A 27,146-nucleotide genomic window follows, 5' to 3' on the forward strand; every position below is an offset into this window, starting at 1 on the left:
GAGTAACTTTTATGTACTTCTTACTTACAGATAATGTATTATGTAAATTTAAAAAACTATGTAATATAAAAATAGAAAGATCACTAAATATATGGAAACTTATTCTTAATAGCTGTTAATTAAGAAAAGTCACAGGGCTTCCCTGGTGGCGCAGTGGTTGAGAGTCCGCCTGCCGATGCAGGGGACATGGGTTCGTGCCCCAGTCCGGGAAGATCCCACATGCCGCGGAGTGGCTGCTGAGCCTGCGCGTCCGGAGCCTGTGCTCCGCAACGGGAGAAGCCACAACAGTGAGAGGCTCCGCGTACCGCAAAAAAAAAAAAGTCACAAAAGTCACAAAAAAGAATTAATCTATTCTGTAAACCACCCCCCTTACTTGCTAAATAAAAGAAAAACTACTTGTTCTATGTAGTAGAAGTAAAACAAAAAAAAGCAAAGACAGTGGTCTAGATATAAATAAAAGAATGGAATCCTCATAATAATTTCACATAAACTATGACTCAGTATACTAGGTAATGGTTTTCCCACTGCTTACACAGTGAATTTCACTCAAGATTTTGCTTGAAGAAAATATTTCAGTGCTAAAAGATTTAAAAACCATCATATAAGGAATTATAATAGCCTGTGCTATTAAGGAATCTCTAGAGTAAGAATAATTTTCCCAAAGATACTACTTTATAAATAAGAGTCAAAAGGTACAAAGCAACAATTCAATTATATCTATATAAATTTTCCCTTTTCCTTCTGGTATTTTAGGCAAGAGGGTTTGAGGAAATGTATTTCAAAGAACGGCCTTTAAATTTAATTTTATGACCTAGAGGGACATTAGAATAGTTTTATCTTTACAGTATGTATCACCTGGAAAGAAAGGTTCTTAAAAAGAAGATAAACCTTCAGAAATACATCTTCACTGTCACCATCACCAAATCAGTCATCAGTCCTTAGACACAGAACCTTTTCTAAGTCCCTAAAAAACTCTAGGCCTCCAAACTAACCCAGCTGTCCTTCCACCTTAGGATCATACACTTTTCTTTCATGCCACGACTCTTCTCTAGCTTCAACGTATACCGAGGTGACCATGACCGTCTCAAGGCTGTCTCTATTTAGGACCACTTCTTGTGAAAATTCCACACAGGTCCTCTGCCGAATGCACATACCCATAAACTTCACTTCATAAACCCAGAGCTTTCTTGAAAAACTAGAAAATAATTTTAAAATAAGACACAAACTTGCATGAAAATATAGTCATCAAATTTATTATTTTCATTAGGTTGCCATTCTACGAAGAATTCCTAAGACTGATGTTTCTCGACATGCAAGAGTTAGCGTTACTAGCTTAAGTTACTATAAATACTGCTGCTTGGAAGCAGTACAACTATTTTAGAGTTTTAAGACTATAGACTTCTATTATTCAAACCTTATTCAGTGTATGTTAAAATCAGAAGGTTCTGAACAACTGGTTAGGAAGATAGCCAAGATGCAGGAAAGACGTCTGTGCCTCCTTTTCAAGGGCAGCCAGCTCTTGAACCGTAGGTGCCAAGATATCCACATGGCCTTTATAGTTTCCACCTGTATCACACACACGAATCACAAAGTGATGTGAGTGACATGCCTGAAATAACTTGTCAGCAATGCTTTGGCTCAATTACATCAACTTAAACGTTGCTCCTAGCAATAAAGATGTACTACCGAGCAAGTTATCTACAAAACTGAGTTCTAAGAGTGTTAAATCAGTTAAAATAAATGATTAGGCCCTCCTTACTAACAGCTGTCCCAATACCCCTACCAACCCCTCCCCTATTCTCTTTTCCTTGGTTCAGAAACCACCAGTTTAGCCTGAATCTTTAAAAAATTTCCGGAAGGAGCTAAGAGCATTGCAGGTAAAGGGAATAAATAGTATCCTGGGTTACCCCTTGTTCAAAATTACCATTATTCTCTTGTTGCCTAATAATTCCATAAATTTTCAACTACTCTTATGACATTAACACCTCAAGAGAAACAGCTAAGCTGCTGTCCATTCACATACAGATCACACAATAAAAAGTGCTGCAAGACAAGTATGAATAAAGTGCTGTAAGACTAATAAGGAGGGAATGATTAATATGCTAAAAATATACACTAAACATAAGGAAGTGAAATACTCTTCTTAAACTGAAGCTCAAAAAAGGGACACATTCACATTTAAAACAGTATTAAAAGTAATTCAAAGCTTACCACCAGCAGCTCTTTTTTGACCATAAGTAACTTTCCCATCAAATTCATCCACTGGTACCTTTATGTCTGGCTCAACCTGCGAAATGGTACAGTTCAGATGTTCTTCTACCTCAGACAGCAACTAAGAAAGGGAGAGGAAATCGACAGAGTTGCGTTTTAACAGCATTAAATAAAACCAGGAAGGCTGTAATACTTAGTAAGATTTCTGAAGAGATGAACTCACAGGTTACAATTTATGAACTACCATAACATAATCACTCATTAATTCTCACAATTCACAAATAGGCAAGAGCTGATACGTAACTTTTACAGATAAATGCAGTCTATTCCTACCAATTTTAATAAGACTCTGTGAGCCTTACCTGCATCTCATTGTACCATATGGTACAGCCACCATCTTCCTTGAGTCTTGTGTTGTAACACCCTTTTCCACGGCTGCTACATACGTGGTACCAAACCTACGAAGATTAACATGTACGGAGACTGAAACATGCTAGATATCTTTGTTCTCAGTTAGTTTTTTAACATTTTCTGTCCTCAGAGCACAAGAAAAATAGATTGCAGGTATGGTCTGTCATCCAGTTACTACCACTATTAGTAGCTCACTAACTAGGTCTTTTGAAAGAGTTCTTTTTGAAAGGAATCCAAAAGTTTTTCTAAAACAGATGTCAATTATAGAAAGGAATTCTCAGATAAAAATAATGAGAAAAGTAAATACTGGAGAATGCTATATCAAGATTAGCATCAAAAATGAAGTTCAAATGTTTTCTATAAGATTTTTTTTTTACTTTTTAACATAGATCTTTATTGGAGTATAATTGCTTCACAATAATGTGTTAGTTTCTGTTGTACAACAAAGTGACTCAGCCATATGCATACATATGTCCCCATGTCCCCTCCCTCTTGAGCCTGCCTCCCATCCTCCCTATCCCATCCCCCTAGGTCATCGCAAAGCACCGAGCTGATCCCCCTGTGCTATGCGGCTGCTTCCCACTAGCTATCTATTTTACATTCGGTAGTGTGTATATGTCGATGCTACTCTCACTTCGCCCCAGCTTCGCCCCTCCCCGCCCAGTGTCCTCAAGTCCATCCTCTACGTCTACATCTTTATTCCCGCCCTGCCGCTAGGTTCATCAGTACCATAAAGCAAAGAGCAAAAAGCAAAATGAACAAGTAGTTTGGGGAATGAGTGTGTGGGAGTTCCTTACTCTTGCAGCTTTTCTGTAAATCTGTATCAAATTATTGTATCAGTTTATATCAAAATAATAAGTTAACCCTCTCTCCCATAAAAAGTCTACCATGGCATGATGCCAGAGAGGGTTTAAATACTTTTCACTGAAAATTATATGAAAGCTATCAGGGAAAATTACATTTCATATTTTTCCTTTCTAAACTTCATCCTACTAGTCGTCCATTCAATGGACGAAGAGAAAAAGATGCCATTAAGAAGTTCATTTATATTCCATACGCAACTGAATTCAATGTAAATGAAAAAATCAAACTGCTTTCATTTCCAACATCTAAAATGACGACACAAACAATGAATAGAATACAGCACTGAAAAGATTACCTTCTCTTTTTCTGTTGCCACCAGGGAAATGGCCAGCCCCATCCTGAAAGATTTTAAAAGTCTTTAGGCTTTATTCCTGAAGCACAGAAACTTAAAAAGGACAAAAAAAAATGACAGAGTACCTTTCAGCTCTTCCTACTCTGCCAATTCGATGGACGTAGTTTTGCTTTTCATCAGGCAAGGTGACATTTATAACTGTAAACAAAAGCAATTACTAGCAATTGACAATAGTTCCTAAAATTTTCAAACATATGTGATGTTTGATGTTCTGAGTATTTCAAACATATTAAATGGTTTCCTTTGAATTCCATAAAATTCAAACTGCAAGCATAAAAACTTTCTTTTTACCATAAGGAACACCATGGATATCAATTCCTCTGGCGGCTACATCTGTGCAAATCAAGAATCTTACATCTCCTTTCTAAAGAGAACAGAGAGGAGAGAAAGGACTTTATTAGTATATATACTAAAAAAAAACCCCACAAATACCATCTTTCCACTAAATGAGACCTCCAACAACTAATGTATTCGTATCATATTAGCGGTCTAGTCATTCATGATTCACTGGAACAAGTATTGCACTTTTAAGTTGCAATTTGCTGAAATATGACATTTAAGGTGAATAAATCAATGACTGGATTCATCTTTGCTTTTTTCACATAAAAGTTCTTAAAGCATTGCTAAAATTTGGCTTCATCTTTAGAAATCCTGACTGGTGATTCAAAACATAAGACGGAATAAAATGTAAAAAACATAAGCTTTACTTTTACCCTTGTATTAAAATATTTCAGAATACTAGATATTTTACCTCAAGGTTACACCTTCTGTGACAACAGATAAAATCTTAAAGAGACTGGGCCCCTGGTGTTCTCACCAGGAATATACCAATTAGCCTTCAGATGTCATTTGTGCTGCAAGGCACAGCAAAGTTAGAGATTTGGAGGGGGTGAGGGGCATACTGACTTCTGGTCCAACAAAATGCCAGGATAGAGAAGGGTGGCATAAATGCTGAAATGAGGCCATGTGATTTTTTTAAATTAATTAAAAAATTAATTTAATTATTATTTTTGGCTACATTGGGCCTTCATTGCTGCGCGCAGGCTTCCTCTAGTTGCGGCGAGCGGGGGCTACTCTTTGTTGCGGTGCGTGGGCTTCTCATTGCGGGAGCTTCTCTTGTTGCGGAGCACGGGCTCTAGGTGCACAGGCTTCAGTGGTTGCAGCAGGTGGGCTCAGTAGTTGTGGCATGCGGGCCCTAGAGCGTGCGGGCTTCAGTAGTTGTGGCTCACAGGCTCTAGAGCACAGGCTCAGTAGTTGTGGCGCACGGGCTTAGTTGCTCCATGGCATGTGGGATCTTCCCGGACCAGGGCTCGAACCCGTGTTCCCTGCCTTGGCAGGCAGATTCTTAACCACTGTGCCACCCGGGGAGTCCCCCGCTGTGATGTTTTAACATCCACACCAATTATGCTCAGCATGGAAACATAATCCAAAATTTTTAAGCCCAGTACTTCCTACCTTTTTTCATATTATGGGTCCGAGAGAAATGATATTTGTACTATACACTGGGTAAACACACTGTGATAAATGATGAGAATGCTTGTGGGTGGAGGCCACTGACCTTGAGTTCTAAATGGCTCAGCCCAACCCATCTACACCAAAAGCTATACAACCTGTTCATGAGCTGAAATCACTTAACTGTGACAGTCTATCCCAGATAATTCAAAATATATTTAATTCTACAAAACAGGTATTCTGATCCCTGTCTGAATCTACAAATTAAGTTCCCTATGGGTATTGTTACAATTTATTAAAAAAAAAAAAAAGGCTCACAGGCATGATTTAACTATCTAATGATACGTCTCTTAAAAATATCTACCTGAAAGAATTTAACTAAAACTTCCTTAAGTTGAAAATTCTTATCAAGTAGTGTTGTGCTGATGGAGAACATGTAATTTACCATTTGACTGTTAAAGATGACAAAGCCCTGCTGTGATGAGGACGTAACAATAGGGCAGAAGTATTTTGTAATTTCTAGGACAAGAATTGCTTTAACAATATTAACTGGAACTGATTAAAACTAGATACAACTCCCCTCTTACGTCTGAAGGAAATGCAGTCAACTAAGTATCAGTACCTTGAATCTTTCCAAGTTTTGCTTCCTCTCATGAGGCTTTCTGTCACCATGAAGACAAACACATGAGAACTGGTGCCCCTTTTTATCAGGTCCTAGTGAAAAGCACATTAAACAGTTAACCTTGGAAAAGGTGACGACTAAGACTATGTCAAAAAAACCAGTAACATTTAGACTACCAGCTGGGGTATAATTCTACAGAGATCTATACCCCAACTTGTCATAAACCATGGTTAACACAGTTTCTGTCATAGGTGAAATACCCTTAAAATGAACCCCACGAGCACTAAAACTGATTTGTTCGGAAGGACATTTTAAGTCACCTTTCCCAAACTGCGGTGGTCGTTTCTGCGTACACCAGGAACCTCACCTAACCCACGTAAAGCGAAGAGCCAAAAAGTAAACAAAAGAGGTTATTCTTGGAAGAAGCAAAACAGGCATCAGGAAGTTCATGCCCTTACTAAAAGGCCGCGACCACAAGCCTGCCCCCCTCGAGGTATTCTAAACAACTTAGTTATCTGGTTTCTTGGCCAAAGCAGATTAGAAGCAGCAAACTGGAAGGATGGAGAAGTGGTATTTTAGAGGCAAGTGCAGTGGTAGCCAATCCTAAAAAAGAAAGTCTTCAAGTAGACACAGTAACAAAAAGCAGTGCAGTTCAGACCAGAGTAGTAATAGTCACTGTGAGAATTCTTTCAATTTTGCTATATGTTTGAGAATAAGTGTTGGGAAAATAGATAAAGTAAAAATAACCATTAACATTGACTATACTTGCTTTACCACATGTCTATCCATCCCTCTATCAACTCACTTTTATATTTTTGAAGCATTTCAAGGTAAACTGCAGGTATCAGTACACAGTTCAACATGCATATCATTAACTAGAGTGCAGTATTTGTTCAGGTTTTTTCTCTTGTTGACGTTAAAGTTACATACAGGGAAATGTACAAATCTTAAGGGTACACTTTCTGAGTTTGGACAAATGCATACACCCATGTAGCCCAAAGCCCTATCAAGATACAGAACACGAATACCATCCACAAAGTACCTTCACGCCCTTTCCCAGTTATCCACACTCCCACCTTCCTGGGGACAACCACTGTTGTGGTTTTTCTCTCATCATAGATTAGTTCTGGCTCTTCTAGAACTTCACACAAATCGAATCATACAGCCTGTACTCTTGTGTAAGAATTCTTTCATTCAGCATAATGCTTCTGAGATTCACCCACCATTTTTGGGCCAATCAGCAGTCCCTGCCTTTTCAGTGCTGAGTACTGAGTATTCCACTGTACAGATATTTTGCATTTTGTTTAGCCATTCTCCTATTAATGGCCTCTTACTGTACAGTTTGGGGCCATTATAAACGAAGTGCTATGACCATCTTGCACACATCTTTCATCAATATATGTTCTCACTTACCTTGAGCCAATACTTAGGAGTTGAATTGCTAGGCCATAAGACGGCAATGTTTAATTTTATAAAAAACTGTAAGGCCTTTTGCCTAAGTGACTGTACTTCAACAATGTATGAGCTCCGGTTTCTCCATATCCTCACCAAAATTTGGTGTTTTAAGTATTTTTGATCTAGTCACCCTGAGTGTACAATTGTATTACGTTGTGGTTTTATTTTGCATTTCTCTAATGACTGACTATACTGAACATTCTCTCAGGTTGGTTTATATATTTAACATTAATTATGAGGAGCATAAAGTTATAATCATTATATCTTCATTGTAGATTGAATATTTTATTACATAGTGACCCTTTTTATTTCTAGTAATATTTTTGCCTTAAAGTCTATGACATCTCCATTAATACAGTTAGACCAACTTTCTTTTAATTAATCTTTTAGCTGACACATACATATATTTTTTCATTCCCCTTCCTTTCAATCTATCCATGTCCTCAGGTTTTAGGTATGTTTCTTGTAAACAACATACAGCTATATTTTATCCAGTCTAACAATCTATGCTCTTCATCAGAAGACTGCAGTCCACTGATAAATGCTATAGTGTTTATCCATACGCTCAGATTTTTCCACCAGCCGTTATTACTCTATAATTTCCAACTGCTCTGCTTTTTCTCATTTTTCCCCCCTTCCTTTCTCACCTTTTTTTTAGATTAAGGTTTTTTTTCTCAGTTATTGATTTAGAAGATATACATTCTATTATTTAATGATTACACTTGAAATTTTAACATTAATCAAAAACTTTACCCTTCTTCCAAATCATATAAGGGCCTTAGAATGCTGTGATTCATCTTCACTGTAGTGAAACTGTACCTATGTGGAAAATTATCTCATTGTATTTCCTACATCGTTGCTTTAAAATCTGGGCATCCACGCTACACTGCATCAACATGAGACTAACAATCTATTAAGTGAGAAAATAAACACAATTTATTTCAAGTGAGGAAACATTACCTCCTCCTTGCTGCATAAAATACTGCTCCAAGTTATCACAGTCGATTTTGGTTCTACAGAAAATAATTGCTTGATCCATCTTGTGTTCCTTGATTGCTCGGACAGCATACTCCCCCTTCAGGATTTTAATAGCTTCAGACCACATCTCTTGAGTAACACAATAACAACAACAAAAAAAACACAGAATTTCAATCTGAAATTGTCATGAACACACATAATTACAGACTTACTGCTTCACTCACCTAAAAAACTCTACTTTAATACAAGTATTATAGACAAAACCAAGAAATAAAAAGATAGGGTGAAATGGTGAGATAATCCACTTGCTCATTTATTTTTGTTTCTCTTAATGTTTTTTATGCCAGTTTATGGGATACCAAAACACCTATAACCGTACCTCTTATAAGGGAAAATGCACATGTACAAACACACACACACACACACACACAAATAAACAGAAATACATACCCACAGCAAAACTTTGTTCCTACCTCTCATTGAGAACTAACCATATTCTGCTTTGCATTAACTTCCCTAAATGCTCAATAAATGTTTCCTCAATTACTTTAACCTCTTTAAAAAATAATAAATGTACTTTCTAAATCAATCTGAACACCAGAAAGTTCAAACTTCACTCTATGAAATAAATATTTTACGTCAAACCTAGTTAGTAACAGTTGCCATCCTCCAAATGTCTATTTTTCAGTGTGAAGCTGGGCTATAGTTACTCTACAATTATATAATGCAAAATTTTAATTTTGTAATCCAACATATTTCTAAGGTCTCTCTAGTCGTCTCTAATTGTAGTAAAAACTAAGCAAAACTTTTACAAGGAAAAATACATGAGGCAGTAAAAAATTTTTATTTTATAAAATGCATTCCCAAACGGCGGGATGATACATTATTATTTTGACTATCAGTGTCTGCTCCTCTCCAACAATAAGGCTGGCTGAGCATACACCTCATAAATTTGGAGCTACACAAAAAACTGAGTTCAAAGGAACTGTTTTTAATCAAAATTTCAGATAATTCACCATTTAGATACTTGTTAAAAATCTACCAATGAGTCCAACTATGAACAAAATGCAGTCTAACCCTTGCCAATGATCCACTTGAGACATGTGATATCAGACGTGTGGCCTAATGGGTTTCAGATCTCTTCTAGGTTCTCTAAACACTATCCTTGTATCATGCTGGATCTTCATATATCTTTGAAATATTACGTACCTGATACAAACTGTCTCAATTCTGCATAGAAGTATCTTCATTGAATCAATTAATTTTAGGCTTTTTAAAAATTGATAAATATTTAATGATATGGAGTTTCAGTATGGGAAGATAAAATAGTTCTGGAGATGGACAGTGGTGACGATTGCACAGTAGGAATGTACTCAATGCTACTGAATTGTACACTTACACACAAAAAGAATCATCTCAGGATCATTTCTGTATCTTTCACAGGGTTGTAGCTAAAGACATGTTCCTTTGTTACTCAACTGCCAGGTATGAAGAATCTACATGACATTTCTCTTGGAATCCAGGGCTAAAATACAACCTGTAGCCAGAGAAATTTGCTGGCTTCCTGGAAAAATGAGAATTGTATAATCCAAAGTATTTGTGATTTGGATGCCAGGAGACTAATATCTTAAATTCAGTGATTAATATTCCTCTAAGCTGACTGATATCAGCTTTCCCCCCATTTTTAAATTATTTTTGTTCCTTTTATTTTCAGATTTCCTGTTCCTTCATGAGAGTAGACAGGGCATACATTCAGTAAAACAGATCAATTCGTTTTCAAAATCTTTCCACGCATTTTATTGACTCTTCTAACTCACCTGGACTGTTTGCACCAGGTCTTGTATTATCTTTTGCATGTACTTCATCAGTCTGTCAAAAGGAAAGGATAAAACAGAAGTGGGGAAGGGTTAAGTAATGACTCAGAACAGGTATCTTTTTATAAAGGGAGAACCGTATCTAACTTTAGATTGCATTTCAGACATACACCTTTATAATCTATAGGCAAAACCATTCTTCAGATTCCAAAAAACACTTCATTAATTATAGGTCTAAGGCTAATCAATTTTAAATATAATAATGAAAACTCGAAGGTGGTTTTCAAAACATTGTGTATTTAAAATAAGCATACCCTTATTATATAAAGGTAAATCTAACAATGGTGAAAAAGTGAGATGATGGACTCATGAAACTGATATTTAGAAAAATAAGGCACATCAAGAAGATTCTAAAACGCTACTAAAAATGGAAATCATTATATCAGAAATTGGCCCTAGATATACACAGGTAATCCTATTTATTTACAAAACCTATGTCAAGAAAGATGATTACAGAAGTAACTTTATACAGAGAGAAAAGTAAAGTATGAGCCCATCACTTATTCCATACCTAACAGACCTAAACTCTTCCGGTCAACGTGCCAGACTTCTCTTTTCTTAAAGGTACAATGTCTGGTTGCTTTGAGCATCATGAAGAGCTCAAGGTTAAACTAGTTTATGAATGCTTTACTCTATACAAATGTGAACGTTATAAAGTACTTACCCTAATGTGGTTTTTCCCAAGCCTTTCCCAGATTCTGTCAGCTTTGGGATTCACTGGGACAACAACATGGTGGACAGTATCTGGAACAGAATCTTCTCCTTTCAAATCAACCCAGGTGGGAAAGTGCATGATCTTCTCAGACAGTTTCTTCACATCAAAAGAGTGCAAAGTGGCTGAGCAAACAATCACCTAAGAAGAGAAAAACCAAAATTTAGATAAGCTTTTATAATAATAATGATTCTAGCATATGAATACAGATGTGGGGCACAAAGTACGCTAAGCCTGGAATCTAAGACAAGTTCAATACCTGACTCTGTAGCAACAACTAGTGGTGTGACTTTGGGCGGGTTAATCTCTCTGAGCTTCAGTCCCCTCACTTGCCACAGAAATCATGCCATCTATTCCTCAAGGTCCTACAAAAACTAAGTAAAATGAAAAGGTTTTTAAAAATCTAAAGCCATAAACTTGTCCCCTTCTCTTAAAAGCCTCTCCTCTTGAATTCTTCCTAAGAAAACAGAATGAGAAAGAGTAATATTTTAAGAAATAATTACTAAGGAAATAACTGTTTTTCTACAGTTCAAGACATTTCTCCTTCAAAGAGGAAGCAGTACTCAGAGTCTTGAATATAAACGCTAAATGCTCTGTAGAAAACAAAAATAACGATTAAGAATTTTTTACTTATAGTCTTCTGTTACACCTAAGTAATTTCCTTAAATTCTCTTCACCTTTATTTCTAAAAGCAGCTCATAAGACTGTTTCCTTTGTGTGTACTACTTAATCAGTTAATGAAGAAAATGTTTCATACAGCAGTTAACGTAATTAGAAGACACTAAAATGTGAATGTAAAACAAAAAAAAGTAAGCATGAATACGTAACAATTGTCTACATGTATTTTAAGATGCATTAGTTACTTCATACCTGAAGTCTTTTTCCATCAGAGGTAATCTGAGGAATCTGATTGTGAATCCTATTTATAAAATCAGAGTAACCTTGAGAAAGAAGCCCATCCTGCATAAGAAGCGAAGAAGAACATAAGTTTTGTAATCAGTATCTAAATCTTTCTTTTCTAAATCAATTGCAAAATATAAGATAAAGAAACTAATTCATACATATCTCCATACTTTCAAAGTAATTATTTTCTACTGGATATTTAAAGACAAGTTGTAAATTCAACTTTAAAGCCCATGTGACTGTAATATGAAAAAGCTGACAATAAATAACTCAAAAACCATACTCTGGTATTCTAAAATGAATACGAGAGTTAATAACTCCCACATCTCCTTAAGAATACGACTCTAATATGAGAAAGCTAAGACCTTCAATGTTGAAAAACTACCTCATCTTGAAAATAACTTGGAACTATATCTCAAGAGCCCAAAGCATATTAATGTAATTTGTAATGTGTGAAAAAAACAAAAAATGTTATGTACAAACAAGATAACTATTTGGAGTACAAAACAAACCTACATGTCTAGTAATAAGGGTGGTTAAATAAGCCATGAAGTGTGCATATAAGAGACCACTAGACAGCCTTTAAAAATTGTTCATAAATAATGACATGAAATACTTATGTACCATATTTTTCTAAAAAAGATTTCCCAGATTCTAAATAGCCTGATTGCAACTACATAAAATAGTATTTACTATAAATATAAGCAGTGAATGAAAATACACCACACTGGTAACTATGTTTCTCTCTAGGTATATTGGGATCATGACTAAATTGTATTTTTTCTTCACCATTTCACGTATTTTATCCCCCAAAACATAAGCAAATATTTTTTTTAAAAGCATGAGTATATTTCAACATACAGCTTCATCCAGGACCAGGAATCTAACTTGGGATAAGTTCAGCTTTCCAGTTGACACCAAATCATCCAGTCTTCCTGGAGTGCCAACAACTATATCTACCTAAAAAATATCCAAAAAAAGCACCTTAAGAAAACTGAAGAACTATTGTAATCACCTTAGAATAGCAACCAACAATGGTCTACTTAAAATGAAAACATGCATATTGAAGTAGTCATAGTCAGCTGTAAATGTGCGAAACAGGAGTTCTAGATAATGCTGTATTATTAAACTTATACCTGCTTTGAAATTAATGCGAAGACTCTGGCAACTGATTGTAACATTTTAAGCTGTTATAGACAGTCTAGCATACAAAATTTGTTTTCCAAGTGAAAAATCAAATGAATTTATAGGAACTCTGAAATTAAACCAGGACCCAAATCCCAGCTCCACCATTACCCAGCCATGTGACCTCAAGTTACTTAATCTCTTCTAGTTTCAATTTTCTCATTTTTTAAATGGGTAACATTTTCTGCTTTGCAAGACGGTTGTGATAATTAAGAGATCAGATATGTAGTGCATTTGATGCCCAGTGTGCCAGGTGCTTGATAAATTTGGTTATAATTAATAATGAAGATGACCTAATCCAGGAAAAAACAGCAATAATTACTACTTGTCAAGTGCTTATAATGAACATGTGCTGTGCTAACCTTTTACAGGTATTATATCATTTCATGTTACCACTAAGGAAAACGCTACTATTATTAGTCCTGTTTTTAAATGAGGAGACTGAAGTTTAGAATTCTAAAGTCATAAGAACTTAGATGATACAGCTAGTAAGTACCCCAACTGGGATTCAAACTCAAAGTCCAAACATGAGAAAAGGTCTAATTCAAGTAAGAACAAGTTTTATTTAGCTTTTTATTATAAAAATTTTAAGACATCTACAAAGAGAATATGAGCCGCCAACGCCAGTACACCCAATTAACCACATTTTCCATTTTCACAGACACACCTTTTAATCAAGTCCATGGTATAGTGATTAGGAACATAGGCTTTGAAGTAAGTTCCACCTATGAGTTGTAAGATCTGGGGCAAATTACTTAATATTTGGCATAAGCCCTCTTCCTGATCTGTAAAAATGGGGAAGAGGACCATCACAAAGGGCTATTGTGGGAACTGAATAAGAAAATGTATATAATGCACTTAGCAGGGCGTGGCCCATTTCTAGAAGGTAATCAACAAAGGATAAATATTTTTAAAGTGTGTATATGGAGGTATGTGTGTGAGCACAATAAGGTATTATATAAAATCATTCAATAAATCAGACAATTCAAAACTTCTACTCTTTATCAACAGGCATAAAAAATGACTTCTTTTTCACTTGTGTTCTCCACTCTAGACTAAAAACGTAACTATCTCCTAACAAATTCATCACTATAGTCTCATTACTTCAATATCTCACCCCTTGAAAAACTGAAAAAGTACCGTGCTGAATGGACTTTTAATTTGATCCAGTAGAAGGCACTTAAACTCCCATAAAAAGTGAAAGACATTTCTGAAGCTATTGTTTCAACTATGTTGATAGCTGTAAGCAAGTCTCAGTTCAATCTAGAAAATACTGTCTGAAAATAAAACCCACTCAATGTATTAAGAATGTACTATGTGCCAAGCACTGTGCCGGACACAGCAATGAATACAATACCACTCTGGTTCTATGGGTAATGTCTCTTTACCAAAGGATTCTAACCCACTGTGCGAGTTTCCTCCCTCCTCAATTTCAGCAGGTAGTCAGCATGAAAACAGAAACTCGGTCTCTCAGGTTTAAAAACAAAAATTCAAATTGGAAAAGCCTGAGAGAAATAGCTATATGACTTGGATAATGGCACCAACCACTTCTTCAGGCCTAACTGCACATGTTGCATAACCGTGCAACTTTAAAAGATTAAAAAAATTACATAGTTCTATTCTCTGACTCCAAAGCTGACTTCTGCCTGCAGCATAAGACATAACACAGGGCTAAGGGTGCCAGAGGATGGTGGGAGATAACAGAAGTAGACAATGTAAGATGGAAGGAAGAGCAGAAAGAGAATATATTACATCCCCTAAGTAGAAGGGAACTGAATCCTGCCAGGAAAGCTATGGAATAACACTCCCCTTACTTTGCCATTAGCTTCAGCCAGTACCAAATTTTAGATCTGCCTGGCAAAAGCAGATCGAATTCCCTAAAAGCTCCGTAGCTGGACAACGTAAGTTAAGAAACTTAATAACTTACGTGGAAAATGAATTTGGGTTTGAGGAACCAAGATAGGGAATGAACATATTAAATCTCTCTTATAACCATTAAAATATAGCAAATCAAATAAGAACATAACAAAGCTATGTTACTGTCTTAGAATAGTATTAAGTACAGTAATGATTCCTTGCTCTTAATATGCCACACCAAGTCAAATCAAAACCATTCAGCCTGAAATTTCATTTGACAGCAGCACCAAGGCAACTGAGGGCAGAACATATTTGCTCACCGTAACTCAGTATCAAGCAGTTTAGATTAAATGATAAAATGTTTAGGGAAGGAAATGAAAGAGAAGTTTGTAAGGACAAAGTTACTTCATACATACAAAATATTTTATGAAGTTCTACCTGTACCTGAACTGACAGGCAGTTAAGAGTTTCCCAAACTTCTTCCCCAGTAATGAGGATCACAGTCCGAGCTTCGTCCTCGGTAACAGCACAGCCTTTAAGACTTCCCCTTACACAAATCTGAACTCATCTCCCCTCCTACTAGAACCACTGACTTACCATCCTTCAGCCCTCCCAAGGATCACTGCCAAAACTACCTTCTCTGCAATCCACCTTATCTCTATTTCTATTCTTAACTCCAGCTGCTTCTTTTTCAATTATCCCCAGAGGAAATAACTAAATGCATGAAAATGCGAAGGAAATTCGCAGGTGCTCAAAAGATAAACCAAAAAAAATTCACATATGTTGGAATTTTGCATGAGGTGTTTGGAAGAAACTACTATGCTGTACACTTTTGGGAAAAGAAAAGGCATAATTGTAAGATATTTTTGAATATACATACACTCTTTTGAACTTGTTTAATTTCAGCCTCATTTGACTTTGCTTGAAACACAGCAGAACTATATTGCCAAAATGACAACACATAGTGTTACTTTTTAAAAATTAAAAGTACAACTTACCCCATTATCCAAAACAGAGAGCTGATCCCGTGCTGCAACACCTCCAATTATCAGAAGCTCCCTGAAATAAATACCAGAATAATAACGTAGAAAAAGATTAAAGCCTGCTTTATTGTTTGGTTTTTTTCAGTTTTGGGGAGGTGGATATTACAATTGAATAACTGAGAAAGAATCTACAATAAAGGTCTGGAGAAGGAAAGAAACAAGGCGCTTCATTTCCAGGAGCTACATAAAATGTTAATGCACGGTAAAGTAACTGAGGAGAATGCAAAAGCTTGGAGCCCAGAAAACATCAGTCCTCACCTATATATCTTTCTATATTAGGATAATTCCAGGTACCCCAAACTCTGGCTTCAATCAATCTTTATAGACACATGTGGTTGTACGTGTATAAAATATATACTCTGAAAGAATATATAAATATTAATTTTTAAAAGTTGCCTCCAGGTTGATAACCAAAAACTGGGGAATGGGGTGAAAGGAGACTTACTTTTCACAGAATATCCTTTTGTGTTTGAATTTTTCTCACTCCAAATACCTCTAAAAAATATGTTTAGATTAAAAAAGATTACTTTGGGACTTCCCTGGCAGTCCAGTGGTTAAGAATCCACCTCCCAATGCAGGGGACGCGGGTTCGATCCCTGGTCCGGAAACTAAGATCCCACAAGCCGCGGGGCAACTAAGCCTGCATGCCACAACTACTGAGCACGTGGGCCACAACTAGAGAGCCCGCATGTCACAACTACAGAGCCCACGTGCCACAACTAGAGAGAAGCCCGTGCGCTGCAACAAGGAGCCTGCGCACCACAACAGAGATCCTGTGTACCACAACTAAGACCTGACGCAGCCAAAAATAAATAACAAAATACACTCTAAAGAAAAAAAGCTTTATGCCAAGACAATTCTATGGGGGGAAAGAACAGTCTTTTCAACAAATGGTGCTAGAACAAATAGATATGCACGTGCAAATGAATGAAGTTAAACCTCTTCTTTAGGTCACACATAAAAATTAATGCAAAATGAATCACAGACCTAAATATAAGACTTAAAACTACAAAACTCTTAGAAGAAAACGTAAGAGTAAATCTTCATGATCTTGGGTTAGGCAAAGTCCCTTACAACACCAAAAGATGAACAAACAAAAAAGCAACAGATGAAAAAATAAACTGGACTTCATCAAAATTAAAAACTTTTGTACTTCAAAGGACACTACCAAGAAAGTGAAAAAGCCCACAGAATCACAGAATGAGAGAAAATATTTGCAAATTATATATATTTAATCATAATACTACATGTATATATCTTACAACTCAACAATAAAAAGACAAATAACCCAATTGAAAAATGGGCAAAGAATCTGAACAGACTTTATAAATGGCCAGTAAGCACATGAAAAGATGTTCAACACGATTAGCTATTAGGGAAATACAAACCCAAACCACAATAAGACACCACTTCACACCCATTAGAAGGGCTATAACCGTAAGGACAGATAATAAAGTGAGGTTGTGGAGAAACTGGAACCCTCACACATTACTAGTAGAAATGTAAAATAGTGTTGTCACTTTGGAAAACAGTTGCGTGGTTCCTGAAGATGTTAAACATGAAGCTACTATATGATCCAGCAATTCCACTCCTGGATGTATATTCAGGAGAAATGGAAATATATGTCCACACAAAAGTCTATACACTAATGTTCACGGCACAGTAGCCAAAAAGTGGAAACAACCCAAACATCCATCAGCTAATAAGTGGATTAATAAATATGTGGTATATGTATACAATGGAATACTTTTTGGCAATAAAAAGGAACTAAGTACTGATACATGCTACAACATTGATGAACTTTAAAAACATTATGGTAAATGAGAGAAGCCAGTCATGAAACAGCACACACTGTCCAATTCCATTTATATAAAATGTCCGAAACAGGCAATTCTATATATGGAAAAGAGATCAGTGGCTGCCCAGGGATAGGAAGGTGTGAGGGAAACGGGAGTGACTGCTAAAAGGTAGTGTTTCTTTTGAGGGTGATGAAGACGTTCCAAAATTGGTTTTGGTGGTCGCACAATTCTGAGAATATAACAGAAACGAAAACAACCTGTGTACACTTTAAAGAGTGAACCGCAGGACACGTGCATTATATCTCACTACAGCTACGCGCAAAAAGATTGTCTCCTTTTTATAAATAGCAGACAAAATTACTTCCTGAGGCAGCCAGACAACTTCCAATCAGAAGCAGCTATCAACTCTCTTCATTTATTAATTTTACTCTTATTTAATCAGTCATTTAAAAATACCATAAAATACTGGGAAAGGGGATGATGTTGACACTGAGTCTCATAAATTCTATGACTGATGAAAAGAAACAGCTTCATGGTTGCCTGCTGTCATCTTAAGTGATTTATAGTGTTTAAAGAAAAAAAAAAAAAGCTTTCTAGTCTGTGAATGTCCATTACCTTGGCATAGTCCTTAACCACCTACCACCAGAGCCATGTTGCCTAAATCCGGTAACACCAGATGCCAGATTGGCTACTTAAGAATCACCTGGAAGAGGTGCCATTCTTCCTTAAAAAACAGAGTTCCAATTCCTATTCCCTGGAAAATCTGATTCAGTATATACAAAAGAGGGACCAGTAAATCTGTATTTTTAAATAAGGTCCCTTAGTTCCCAGGTTTGGTAACTATGGTCCTAAATCTATCATTTCTTCTATAAAACTTTACTCTTATCCACTTTCCTAATCAGATACATTTATTTCTACAAATTTAGCAGAAAACTACACATACACATAACAATCTATGCTTGTGTGCAAAGCACTGTAGGGTTGAGGAATATAAAAGACCAGCCCCTGTCTTATGGAGTGTAAAACTGAGTTGGGACGAGTAAAGCTATGCACACTTAAAACAAGAAACACTAACACAACACAGCGGTATCCGAGGAGGGAGAAAGGACCGAGCTGGCACCAACACGTTAGCTTCACAGAAAGACCAGGACTTGAGCTGGGTCTTCAAAGAAGGAAAAGGCTCATTTGTACTGAATACCAAAATGAGTAACACAATTTTACCATCTTAGTAAATAAATTGATTTTGTCATCTATCTTCCCTTCCAGGCTTTGTCCAGACGCACGTTAATCTTTACACATAATTAGAGCACAAAAATCAACTTATATTAGCGTTTTACGTTCTTCCAAAAACACTCTCTTGTGAAGAGTTCTGAGTCTCTTACACTAAGAAGATGCTCTGGTGATGTACTCTTGTAGTGACTCTCCGTGTCGTATCCTTAAAGCATTTTATCACATTACTTTGGCTGTTTCTCTGCCTTCCACACTATCTCCACACTCCTGCACATAATTCTATAAAAGCAAAGATGAATTCTTGTTGTTATATCCTGATCCCTAGCCTAAGTTTTCACACATGGTAGGTATTCAAATAGTTACTGAAAGAGTGAAATGCATCAATCATCAAGACAAAATTAGGAATTATTTTACCTAAAAAGTTTTACTAAGTATAAATTTATCCCTGAATAAGTTTAACTTATGAGAAAGATCAACATTAAAAAGATGGGGGACTTCCACGGTGGCGCAGTGGTTAAGAATCCGCCTGCCAATGCAGGGGACACGGGCTCAATCCCTGGTCCAGGAACATCCCACATGCTGCAGAGCAACTAAGCCCGTGCGCCACAACTACTGAGGCTGCGCTCTAGAGCCTGCGAGCCACAACTCCTGAGCCCATGAGCCACAACTACTGAAGCTCGCACGCCTAGAGCCCATGCTCCGCCACAAGAGAAGCCACCGCAATGAGAAGCCCGTGCACCGCAACGAAGAGTAGCCCCTGCTTGCCGTAGCTAGAGAAAAGCCCGCGCACAGCAACGAAGACCCAACACAGCCGGAAAAAAAAAAAACCTCAGACATCAAAATAAGCTTTTTAAAAATATAAATAAATAAACAGATGGGCCCACGGGACATCAATAATTCAGAGTTTCTGAAGTTAGATACTGGTGATGGCTGCACAACCTTGTGACCATATACTAAAAACCACTGAATTGTACACTTTAAATGGTGAATTTTATGGTGTGTGAATTATATTTCAGTTAAGAAAAATTAAAAGAAAAATTAATAAAAATCAAGTGTCAAATCAACTGACAGAGCAGTTTACTTATATGGTATGGCTTTCCTCAAATTAAAAGGGATTGCTACTGAGCCAGAAGTTCTCCAAGATCACTAGACTTACGGTCTCCCCGCAATGGCAGAAAGAGCCCTCGAACTAGAGGGACCAGTGTGAACGCCCACAGGGAAGATGGTCACCACTAGGAGACAGGCTAGAATTAACCTCGCCAAGTCAGGTTTACCAGCACACTAGACAGACAGAGATACATTTTCTATGCAAAGGAATTGATGAAGCTAACATTAAATGAAATGGCCCCTTTAAAGAATTAATTTTTACTCTGATACAGTTTTGCAAACCATGACTCTTTACATAAGAGACACAGGAAAAATCTCAATTTACTTTTTTTTTTTTTTAAGGATATTTATTTATTTTTGGCTGCGTTGGGTCTTCGTTGCTGCGCGCGGGCTTTCTCTAGTTGCGGCGAGTGGGGGCTGCTCTTCACTGTGGTGCGCAGGCTTCTCATTGCGGTGGCCTCTCTTGTTGCAGAGCACGGGCTCTGGGCGCGCGGGCTTCAGTAGCTGTGGCACACGGGCTCAGGAGCTGTGGCTCGCAGGCTCTAGAGCGCAGCCTCAGTAGTTGTGGCGCACGGGCTTAGTTTCTCTGTGGCATGTGGGATCTTCCCAGACCAGGGCTCGAACCCGTGTCCCCTGCATTGGCAGGCGGATTCTTAACCACTGCACCACCAGGGAAGTCCCTCAATTTACTTTTTTTAATAGAACTCTTCTCACTTAAACAGGAGTTTTATATAGAAACTAATTGCTACTATATGTCACAGTTAAATATATTTACACACTCATACACATGCATATGTACACACTCTGAATTTCTATCTCATTTTTTTTCCTACTTTACTCTTCTTCTGAAACACCTCAGACCTAAAGACAATAGGCATTTGAGCACAAAGGGAAGCTTTACCTTAATTTAGGATTATCGACATATTTCTTAAACTGCTTGACGTTATTCAAAGTTTGTTCAGCCAACTCTCGGGAAGGTTCGACAATGAGAGCTTTTGGAGCATTGGGGAGAAACTTCGCTTGTGCCACCTGAGCATTACCTTAAGAAAATAAAAAAGATTAGAATACATTCAGATCACACCTCATGATACCTTTATTGGTAAAACACGAGCACAAATACTCCAGTATCAAAATTTTAAATAACAATTGTCCAGTGGTATAGGTGATAGTCAAACTAAACAAAATAAAGATTCTTAAAATGAACTACAGATTCTTTAAATCTACTTGCAGTAATTTTAATTGATTATATGCTTTGCGATAAATTCAATGAGCTGTGAATGCACTTTCTTTAAATAACTGGAAGCACATTAGGCAGCACAATGGGGTGAGAGTGTGAGCTTTGGAGTCAGACTGCTTGGATTTGAATTCAGTTCTACCACTTATTTGTCCTGTGACCTTGGGCAAGTGACCTCAAGTCCCTACTCCTCAAGTTCTTTGTCTATAAAACTACCTTACAGGGTTGTTATGCAGACTAAATAATGCAGGTGAAACACTTAACACAGTGCCATGGCACTTAATAAGCACACACATTATAAATACCAGATACCATCATCACCACGATCAGCTTCCCCAAAATGCGTGAACCGAAACCAAATACTTGGGAGTTTATGAATTAGGTTTTGAAACTGAATTTTACTGACATGGTCAATAAAGATGCATGACTAAACAGGCAAGGGGAGTATCTGTACCTCACTACAAGAAGCCTTACTTACTGGAGTTTTCAATACCCCATTCTTGAAATCTTTACCCTCTCAGGTGCTATACCTGTGTGCTGTGATTTGACAATGAAGCTATCCGGTGCCTTGGCAAGGGCAACAAAACCATCTTTCGGTGGAAACTTAAATTCTTCTTCCCCGAAGTTGAATTTTAGTTCAGCATTCTAGCATTGAATAAAGGAGAAAATGAAAATGCTTAACCTAAGAGCAAACTAACCAATATGAAATAACGAAGATCAAAGTAGCTTATAATCACAGCAAAATGTCTCTAATTACCTTCAAAACACAGGCAGGAAAGAGGCCTTGGTTCTTCATATGTGGTGGTATTTCAAATGCCAGGCCAAGGTCTTTTCCTTTAAAAAAAAAGAGAGAGAGAAATTGAATTAAAACTACCAGGAAAGAACGTCCACGTGCTCACACCACCAAATCTAGCAGCCAACGCACATTCACACGCCCCCTCCTGTTACTGCAGATTAACTGTGCTAATACCAGCCTCTTCACTTTTTTACTTTACTGCCGAAATTGTCCCCTCTCCCCCTCTACAATTTTAATTATTCCCTTCCTATGGGATTGCTTCCAGTAGACACTTGAATTAGACAAACCTCCCTGAGCTCAGAACTTCCTCCATCTGTCCTTTATTTTTTCTTCTCCTTTATGTAGTAAAACTGCCTGATTTCCATGTTGACTGTGTCCACCTCATTTCACTCCATTCTCTGTTGAACTGATTCCCAATCAGGCTCCCCCTGCACACCCATCATTCCACCACAACAGCTCTTTGTCAAGCTCATTAATGATCTCCACTTGCCAAACACAGTAGTTCTCATTGCTCATCCTTCTAGGCTAGACCCGTCATCAGCACTGGACACAATCTGATCCTTCCCTCCTCCTTCAAAAGCTTTCTTCACCTGAACTGCACGACCTCAACCTCTTTCGGCTTTCCTCCTCATTCACTTCTGCTGGAGTCTCCTCAACTTGCCAACTTCTAAACACAAGAATACCCTGGGCCTCAGATCTCTCCTCTTCATTACCTACTCTCATTCCCTAGGTGATCTCATCCAGACCTATGACTGGATCATATATAAGCCAATAACTCTCAAAGATGTATCAATATCTCCAATTCTGATCCCTCCCCTGAACACTTAACTGTACATTTAACTACTTACTTGATTTCATCACTCAGATGTCTAATAAGTATCTCAAACTTAACTTGCCCCAAACAGAACTCTTAGCATCCAACTGGTTCCCTACCTATTGTCACCACCCAGTGTTTTCAACAAAGCAGCCACCACAGTGATTGTACTGTTAAACTGTTAAAGACAGACGATGCCAATTATCTACTCAAAACCTAATGGCTTCCAATCTCAGTCAAAATAAAAAGTTTGTATCATAGCCTATAAGGTCCTATATGGCCTGGCCTCACCACCTCACTGACCCAAGATTCTACGACCCTCCCCCATGCTCAGTGTGCTCCAGACCCACTGGCCTCCTCACTGTTTAAATACCCCAAGCACGCTTTCATCTCAGGACCTTTGCAATTACTGGTCTCTCTGCCTGAAATACTCTTCCAAGATATTTCTACTCAAATGCCACCTTCTCAGAGAAGCCTTCTCTGACCCCCCAGAATGCTCTCCAGCCCCTTACCCGGATTCATACGCTCCCTCAGCGCACTGTTCCCACCTAACACATATATTGTCTGTCTCTCCCTATCAGTAGCTAAGTCCCACAAAAGTGTACATAAATTTATCTAGTCCATTTTCTGCTGTATCTCCAGCACCTACCAGCATGCCTGGCACACAGCAAATGCTCAATAAGTATTTGTTCAAAAGAAAGGCAGGGAGGAAGAGAAAGAAGATTGAAGATGGTAAGGAAATTTTTAAAAATCACAAATAATGAATATCATATATACTCTCTAACAAAACGGCCCCTAGAAAGCTTACCATTTTTGGAGAATTTGACATGCCCTTTATCCATATCTAGGTAACATCCAATGGTATCATGCATAGTGAATTCCTAGAAAACCAGAAAGTCAAGTGCTGTTAATAAAAAGCAAAATTGAAAATAAGGTTAAAAGGTCAAATATAGCTGCATCCACAGTACGTGTTAGTGTTGCATAATACTTCCTTAAAATTCTAACGTAGATTTAAAAAATGCCTAGTATAGCATATCATATATAACAGTAGAAGCATCAGACAGACGTTTTAGCATCAACATGATATTAAGGCTCCTCCACATTACCAGAGATGTCGGCTACCAGGACAAGTGTATTTAGATTTAACATGATTCAAAATAAGAAATGAGAGTAACACAAGTATTAAAGTCAAAGCCAAAATCAAAATGGGGTGAACACAGAAAACAAAGTAATATACTTTGGAGGGGCTAATAAATGGCATAAAAGAAAAATATTTTTCTCATTTTGTAACGTTTCTTCACTGAAGTCCCAATCTGAACTTTCCGTGGAAAATATTCAGAAAATTCACTTGAATTTCACAATCATTTCTATACCCTCAGTCATGTCATGAGTGATCAAGTATGCAAGAAAACTTACTAACACTATGATTAAGTCATTAATACAACTTACCTCTCCATAATTATCAAATTGTTTATTGTGAGATTTCTTTCCTGTTCCACCAAAGCCAAAGCCAAACTTGTCAGTACCTAGATTTTAGAAGTATTTTATAAATGTGGTAAGAATAAAGTTATAAATACCATAAAAGTTCATAAGTTGAAGATATTTTGAAGCATCTACACAGTATTGTGTGGTACATATTAATGCATACTAACTTTACTGACTTCATTCATACCCTTAACCTTATTCCTCCTGATTTTATGATGTTATAATATCTATTTTTTGGTACTTCAAATTTTTCTTGGAAGAAGGAGGGTATAGGTAAATATTATTATTTCCATGTCTCTAAATATAAACTTTGTATGGTTAAGTTTACTATTTTGCTCCCCACTAAAATAAAATGTTAAAAATTCACAAATGTAAAACAACAAATTCCATTTATTTTAGAAACACTTACCTAGGTCTAGGGAAGCCTGCATAGAGGACCACCCAACTCTGCACAATCCTTGGTCATGACAGGATACTTCATAGCAGTGTTTCCCTGCAAGGGCAAAATACTTTGAGATTTTTATAAATTATACACTTATGATTCATTTACCATGTAGCTACTTTCCCATTGTTTCTGAATAACAATTTGTATCTTCCAAATGAAGAATTGTAGATCTTCCTGTAACACTAAAAATCTTTTCAGATCCTCGATTCAAAGCTACTTTAAAGAAAGTTCAGGTATTAATACATCACCCCAAAAGTTCAGACAAGTACAAATGTTCTTTAAATACCTTTCGTTAATCCTTTCGTAGCTCTACATCCATGCCATTCCTTTACTTCTCTGCTCTGACAACAAAGACCATCTGACCCAATTGCTGGATTTGAGAAAAACACAGAAAACCATGTCAATACAGATTACATAAATCACGCATTCTGAAACAAGTATCGTTCAGTCTCACTAATAAGATAATTCATTACTTGGTGCGATGTTCCAGGGACTGAGACTTGCTGATTCCTGAAGGATAGCAATGTCTTCCCTATGAGTAGCTGCCCTCATTCATCCCCTGGAGGGCTGTGGCTTACGTTGAGGACTAGTTTCTCTACTGTTATCTGTTGGCTAGGACAGGATTTTACCACAACAATCCTAAAAAGGCATCAACACAGCAGCTAACCTGACTTGTACTACCGCAGCTGCATCACCAACACACGTTTAGACAACTATTCTCTAGAGTCCTTTAGAGAAATGGATACTAAGGATGACGCAGCACCCACTCATCAATACTTGTTGCTCTGATTTTATGCCGAAATTAGAGCTTGAGTGAATGCTACACTAAAAGAAAAACAGAAACTCTGGCTTGTTCCCTAATCCGTGGATCCAGAAACCATAAAGGGAAAGCAGGAAAAGCCTGAACAAATAACCCTGTAGCTGTTATTTGCTAATATTAGGGCTCTAAAAGATGAAGTTCTGTGTTATACATCATAGTCAGTCATAGTGCTTATTGGTGCTTTTTGGCGTTAAGTAAAGCATTTGGCTTTTGTCTGTACTGGAAACTATAGCTTCCGTCCTGATACAGGCTTGCAAATCATATTCGCCACCTGAATGTAGAAGAAATTTTTTAAAAAAGCATCTCGTCACACATTTCCCTTCACTTATAAGAAATTCAATTATTTATTCAAAGTATAAATTCTTATTCATATGGGTACATTATATAGACCTCTGAAATTTTAAAAAAGTTCTCTGACAAGGGTAAATCATAAAAATTTTTGTATTTAAAATGCTTTATGCATATATACATATATAAACTTTTACATAAATTAGATATCACATGGTAGAGAGTAGCAGCGTGGGGTTGTTTGTTTCTGTCACGATTCCTCAAGGCCCATTTACCTTTCTCTGCATCCTGATTTTCTTACTCATTGACACCTGGAGAAAATTCCTCCAAGTCAACTCTGCAGTTCAGACTTATTCTTTATAATAGCTACACAACAGTCCTTGGATACACCCTAATCTTTGTTTACCATGCTAGCAGTATCATTTACTTTACTGGCAGTTTTTATCATTACAGATAATGTTGCATCAAACAGCTTTGAAAGTATATTCTTACATACTGGCACTTTCATTCCAATGAGCTTGACCTTCCAGGAATATATGTTTTTTTCAATATTAACAGGTAACGCCAAACTCCTTTCCAGAGAGGCAGTAATTTGTAAGTCGGTTATCACCCTTTTGGATTCTTGCCAATCAGATGGGTATAAAACAACATTCGCTGTAACTTTAATTTCCATTTCCCTGTTACCCGTAAACTTGAACTTTGTATGTTTACTGCCATTTGGATTTGGTTCTCCTGTGAACTGCCTATTCACATCCTTTGCCCATTTTCCACTGCCTGCTTATCTCTTTCTTACGAAAACAGGTGACACTTTATCTGCCGTCAACACAAGAACCCCTTACCAGTTTACAAGGATTCTTTATCTTTCCTCAACATTGCATTAAAAACAAGTTTCTGAATCACAAATGTGCTGCTAAAATCTATCCACTTACCAAAAGCAGATCCTCTATCATATGGGTTCATTTGCCATTTGTTCAGCACTAAGCAAATTAAAACAAGAAAAGTTAACCCCAAACAAACATAATTTAAAACATTCTACAAAAAATAAAGCAAATATTTAATATTTTATATGGTACCTTAACTCCTCTAGTTCCAATATGGTTTCACACACTATTTGGAATGCACGATTAAAATTGCTGCTGTTTTTATTAAAGGCAAAACTGAAACTGAAAACTGAAACAAGCCCCAAATAATAGTCACTGGCCCATTCAG

At 37.1% G+C, this 27,146-nt stretch overlaps 1 protein-coding gene across 1 annotated transcript in view; it reads right to left on the minus strand.

Moving 5' to 3' along the window:
• Window positions 1-1,237: 1,237 nt before the first annotated feature.
• The window catches only part of DDX1 (DEAD-box helicase 1), a 33,279-nt gene continuing 7,370 nt past the window's right edge, over window positions 1,238-27,146 (minus strand). The window contains exons 6-26 of the mRNA XM_022554140.2: window positions 26,867-26,914; window positions 25,116-25,199; window positions 24,794-24,877; window positions 24,349-24,425; window positions 23,708-23,780; window positions 22,047-22,123; window positions 21,820-21,934; window positions 20,957-21,095; window positions 15,875-15,935; window positions 12,696-12,794; window positions 11,802-11,891; window positions 10,884-11,072; window positions 10,163-10,214; window positions 8,328-8,474; window positions 5,913-6,004; window positions 4,130-4,202; window positions 3,904-3,976; window positions 3,782-3,824; window positions 2,574-2,669; window positions 2,212-2,332; window positions 1,238-1,566 (exon numbers count right to left, since the gene is read on the minus strand). Of these exons, the coding sequence (XP_022409848.1) occupies window positions 1,436-1,566; window positions 2,212-2,332; window positions 2,574-2,669; window positions 3,782-3,824; window positions 3,904-3,976; window positions 4,130-4,202; window positions 5,913-6,004; window positions 8,328-8,474; window positions 10,163-10,214; window positions 10,884-11,072; window positions 11,802-11,891; window positions 12,696-12,794; window positions 15,875-15,935; window positions 20,957-21,095; window positions 21,820-21,934; window positions 22,047-22,123; window positions 23,708-23,780; window positions 24,349-24,425; window positions 24,794-24,877; window positions 25,116-25,199; window positions 26,867-26,914 (1,964 nt within the window). The 3' untranslated portion in view covers window positions 1,238-1,435. The remainder of the gene's footprint in view (window positions 1,567-2,211; window positions 2,333-2,573; window positions 2,670-3,781; window positions 3,825-3,903; window positions 3,977-4,129; window positions 4,203-5,912; window positions 6,005-8,327; window positions 8,475-10,162; window positions 10,215-10,883; window positions 11,073-11,801; window positions 11,892-12,695; window positions 12,795-15,874; window positions 15,936-20,956; window positions 21,096-21,819; window positions 21,935-22,046; window positions 22,124-23,707; window positions 23,781-24,348; window positions 24,426-24,793; window positions 24,878-25,115; window positions 25,200-26,866; window positions 26,915-27,146) is intronic.

Source organism: Delphinapterus leucas, chromosome 13 (assembly GCF_059928025.1).
Source record: "Delphinapterus leucas isolate spDelLeu-1000000601 "Yukka" chromosome 13, BTC_Dleu_Yukka2, whole genome shotgun sequence".
Classification (NCBI taxonomy): domain Eukaryota; kingdom Metazoa; phylum Chordata; class Mammalia; order Artiodactyla; family Monodontidae; genus Delphinapterus; species Delphinapterus leucas.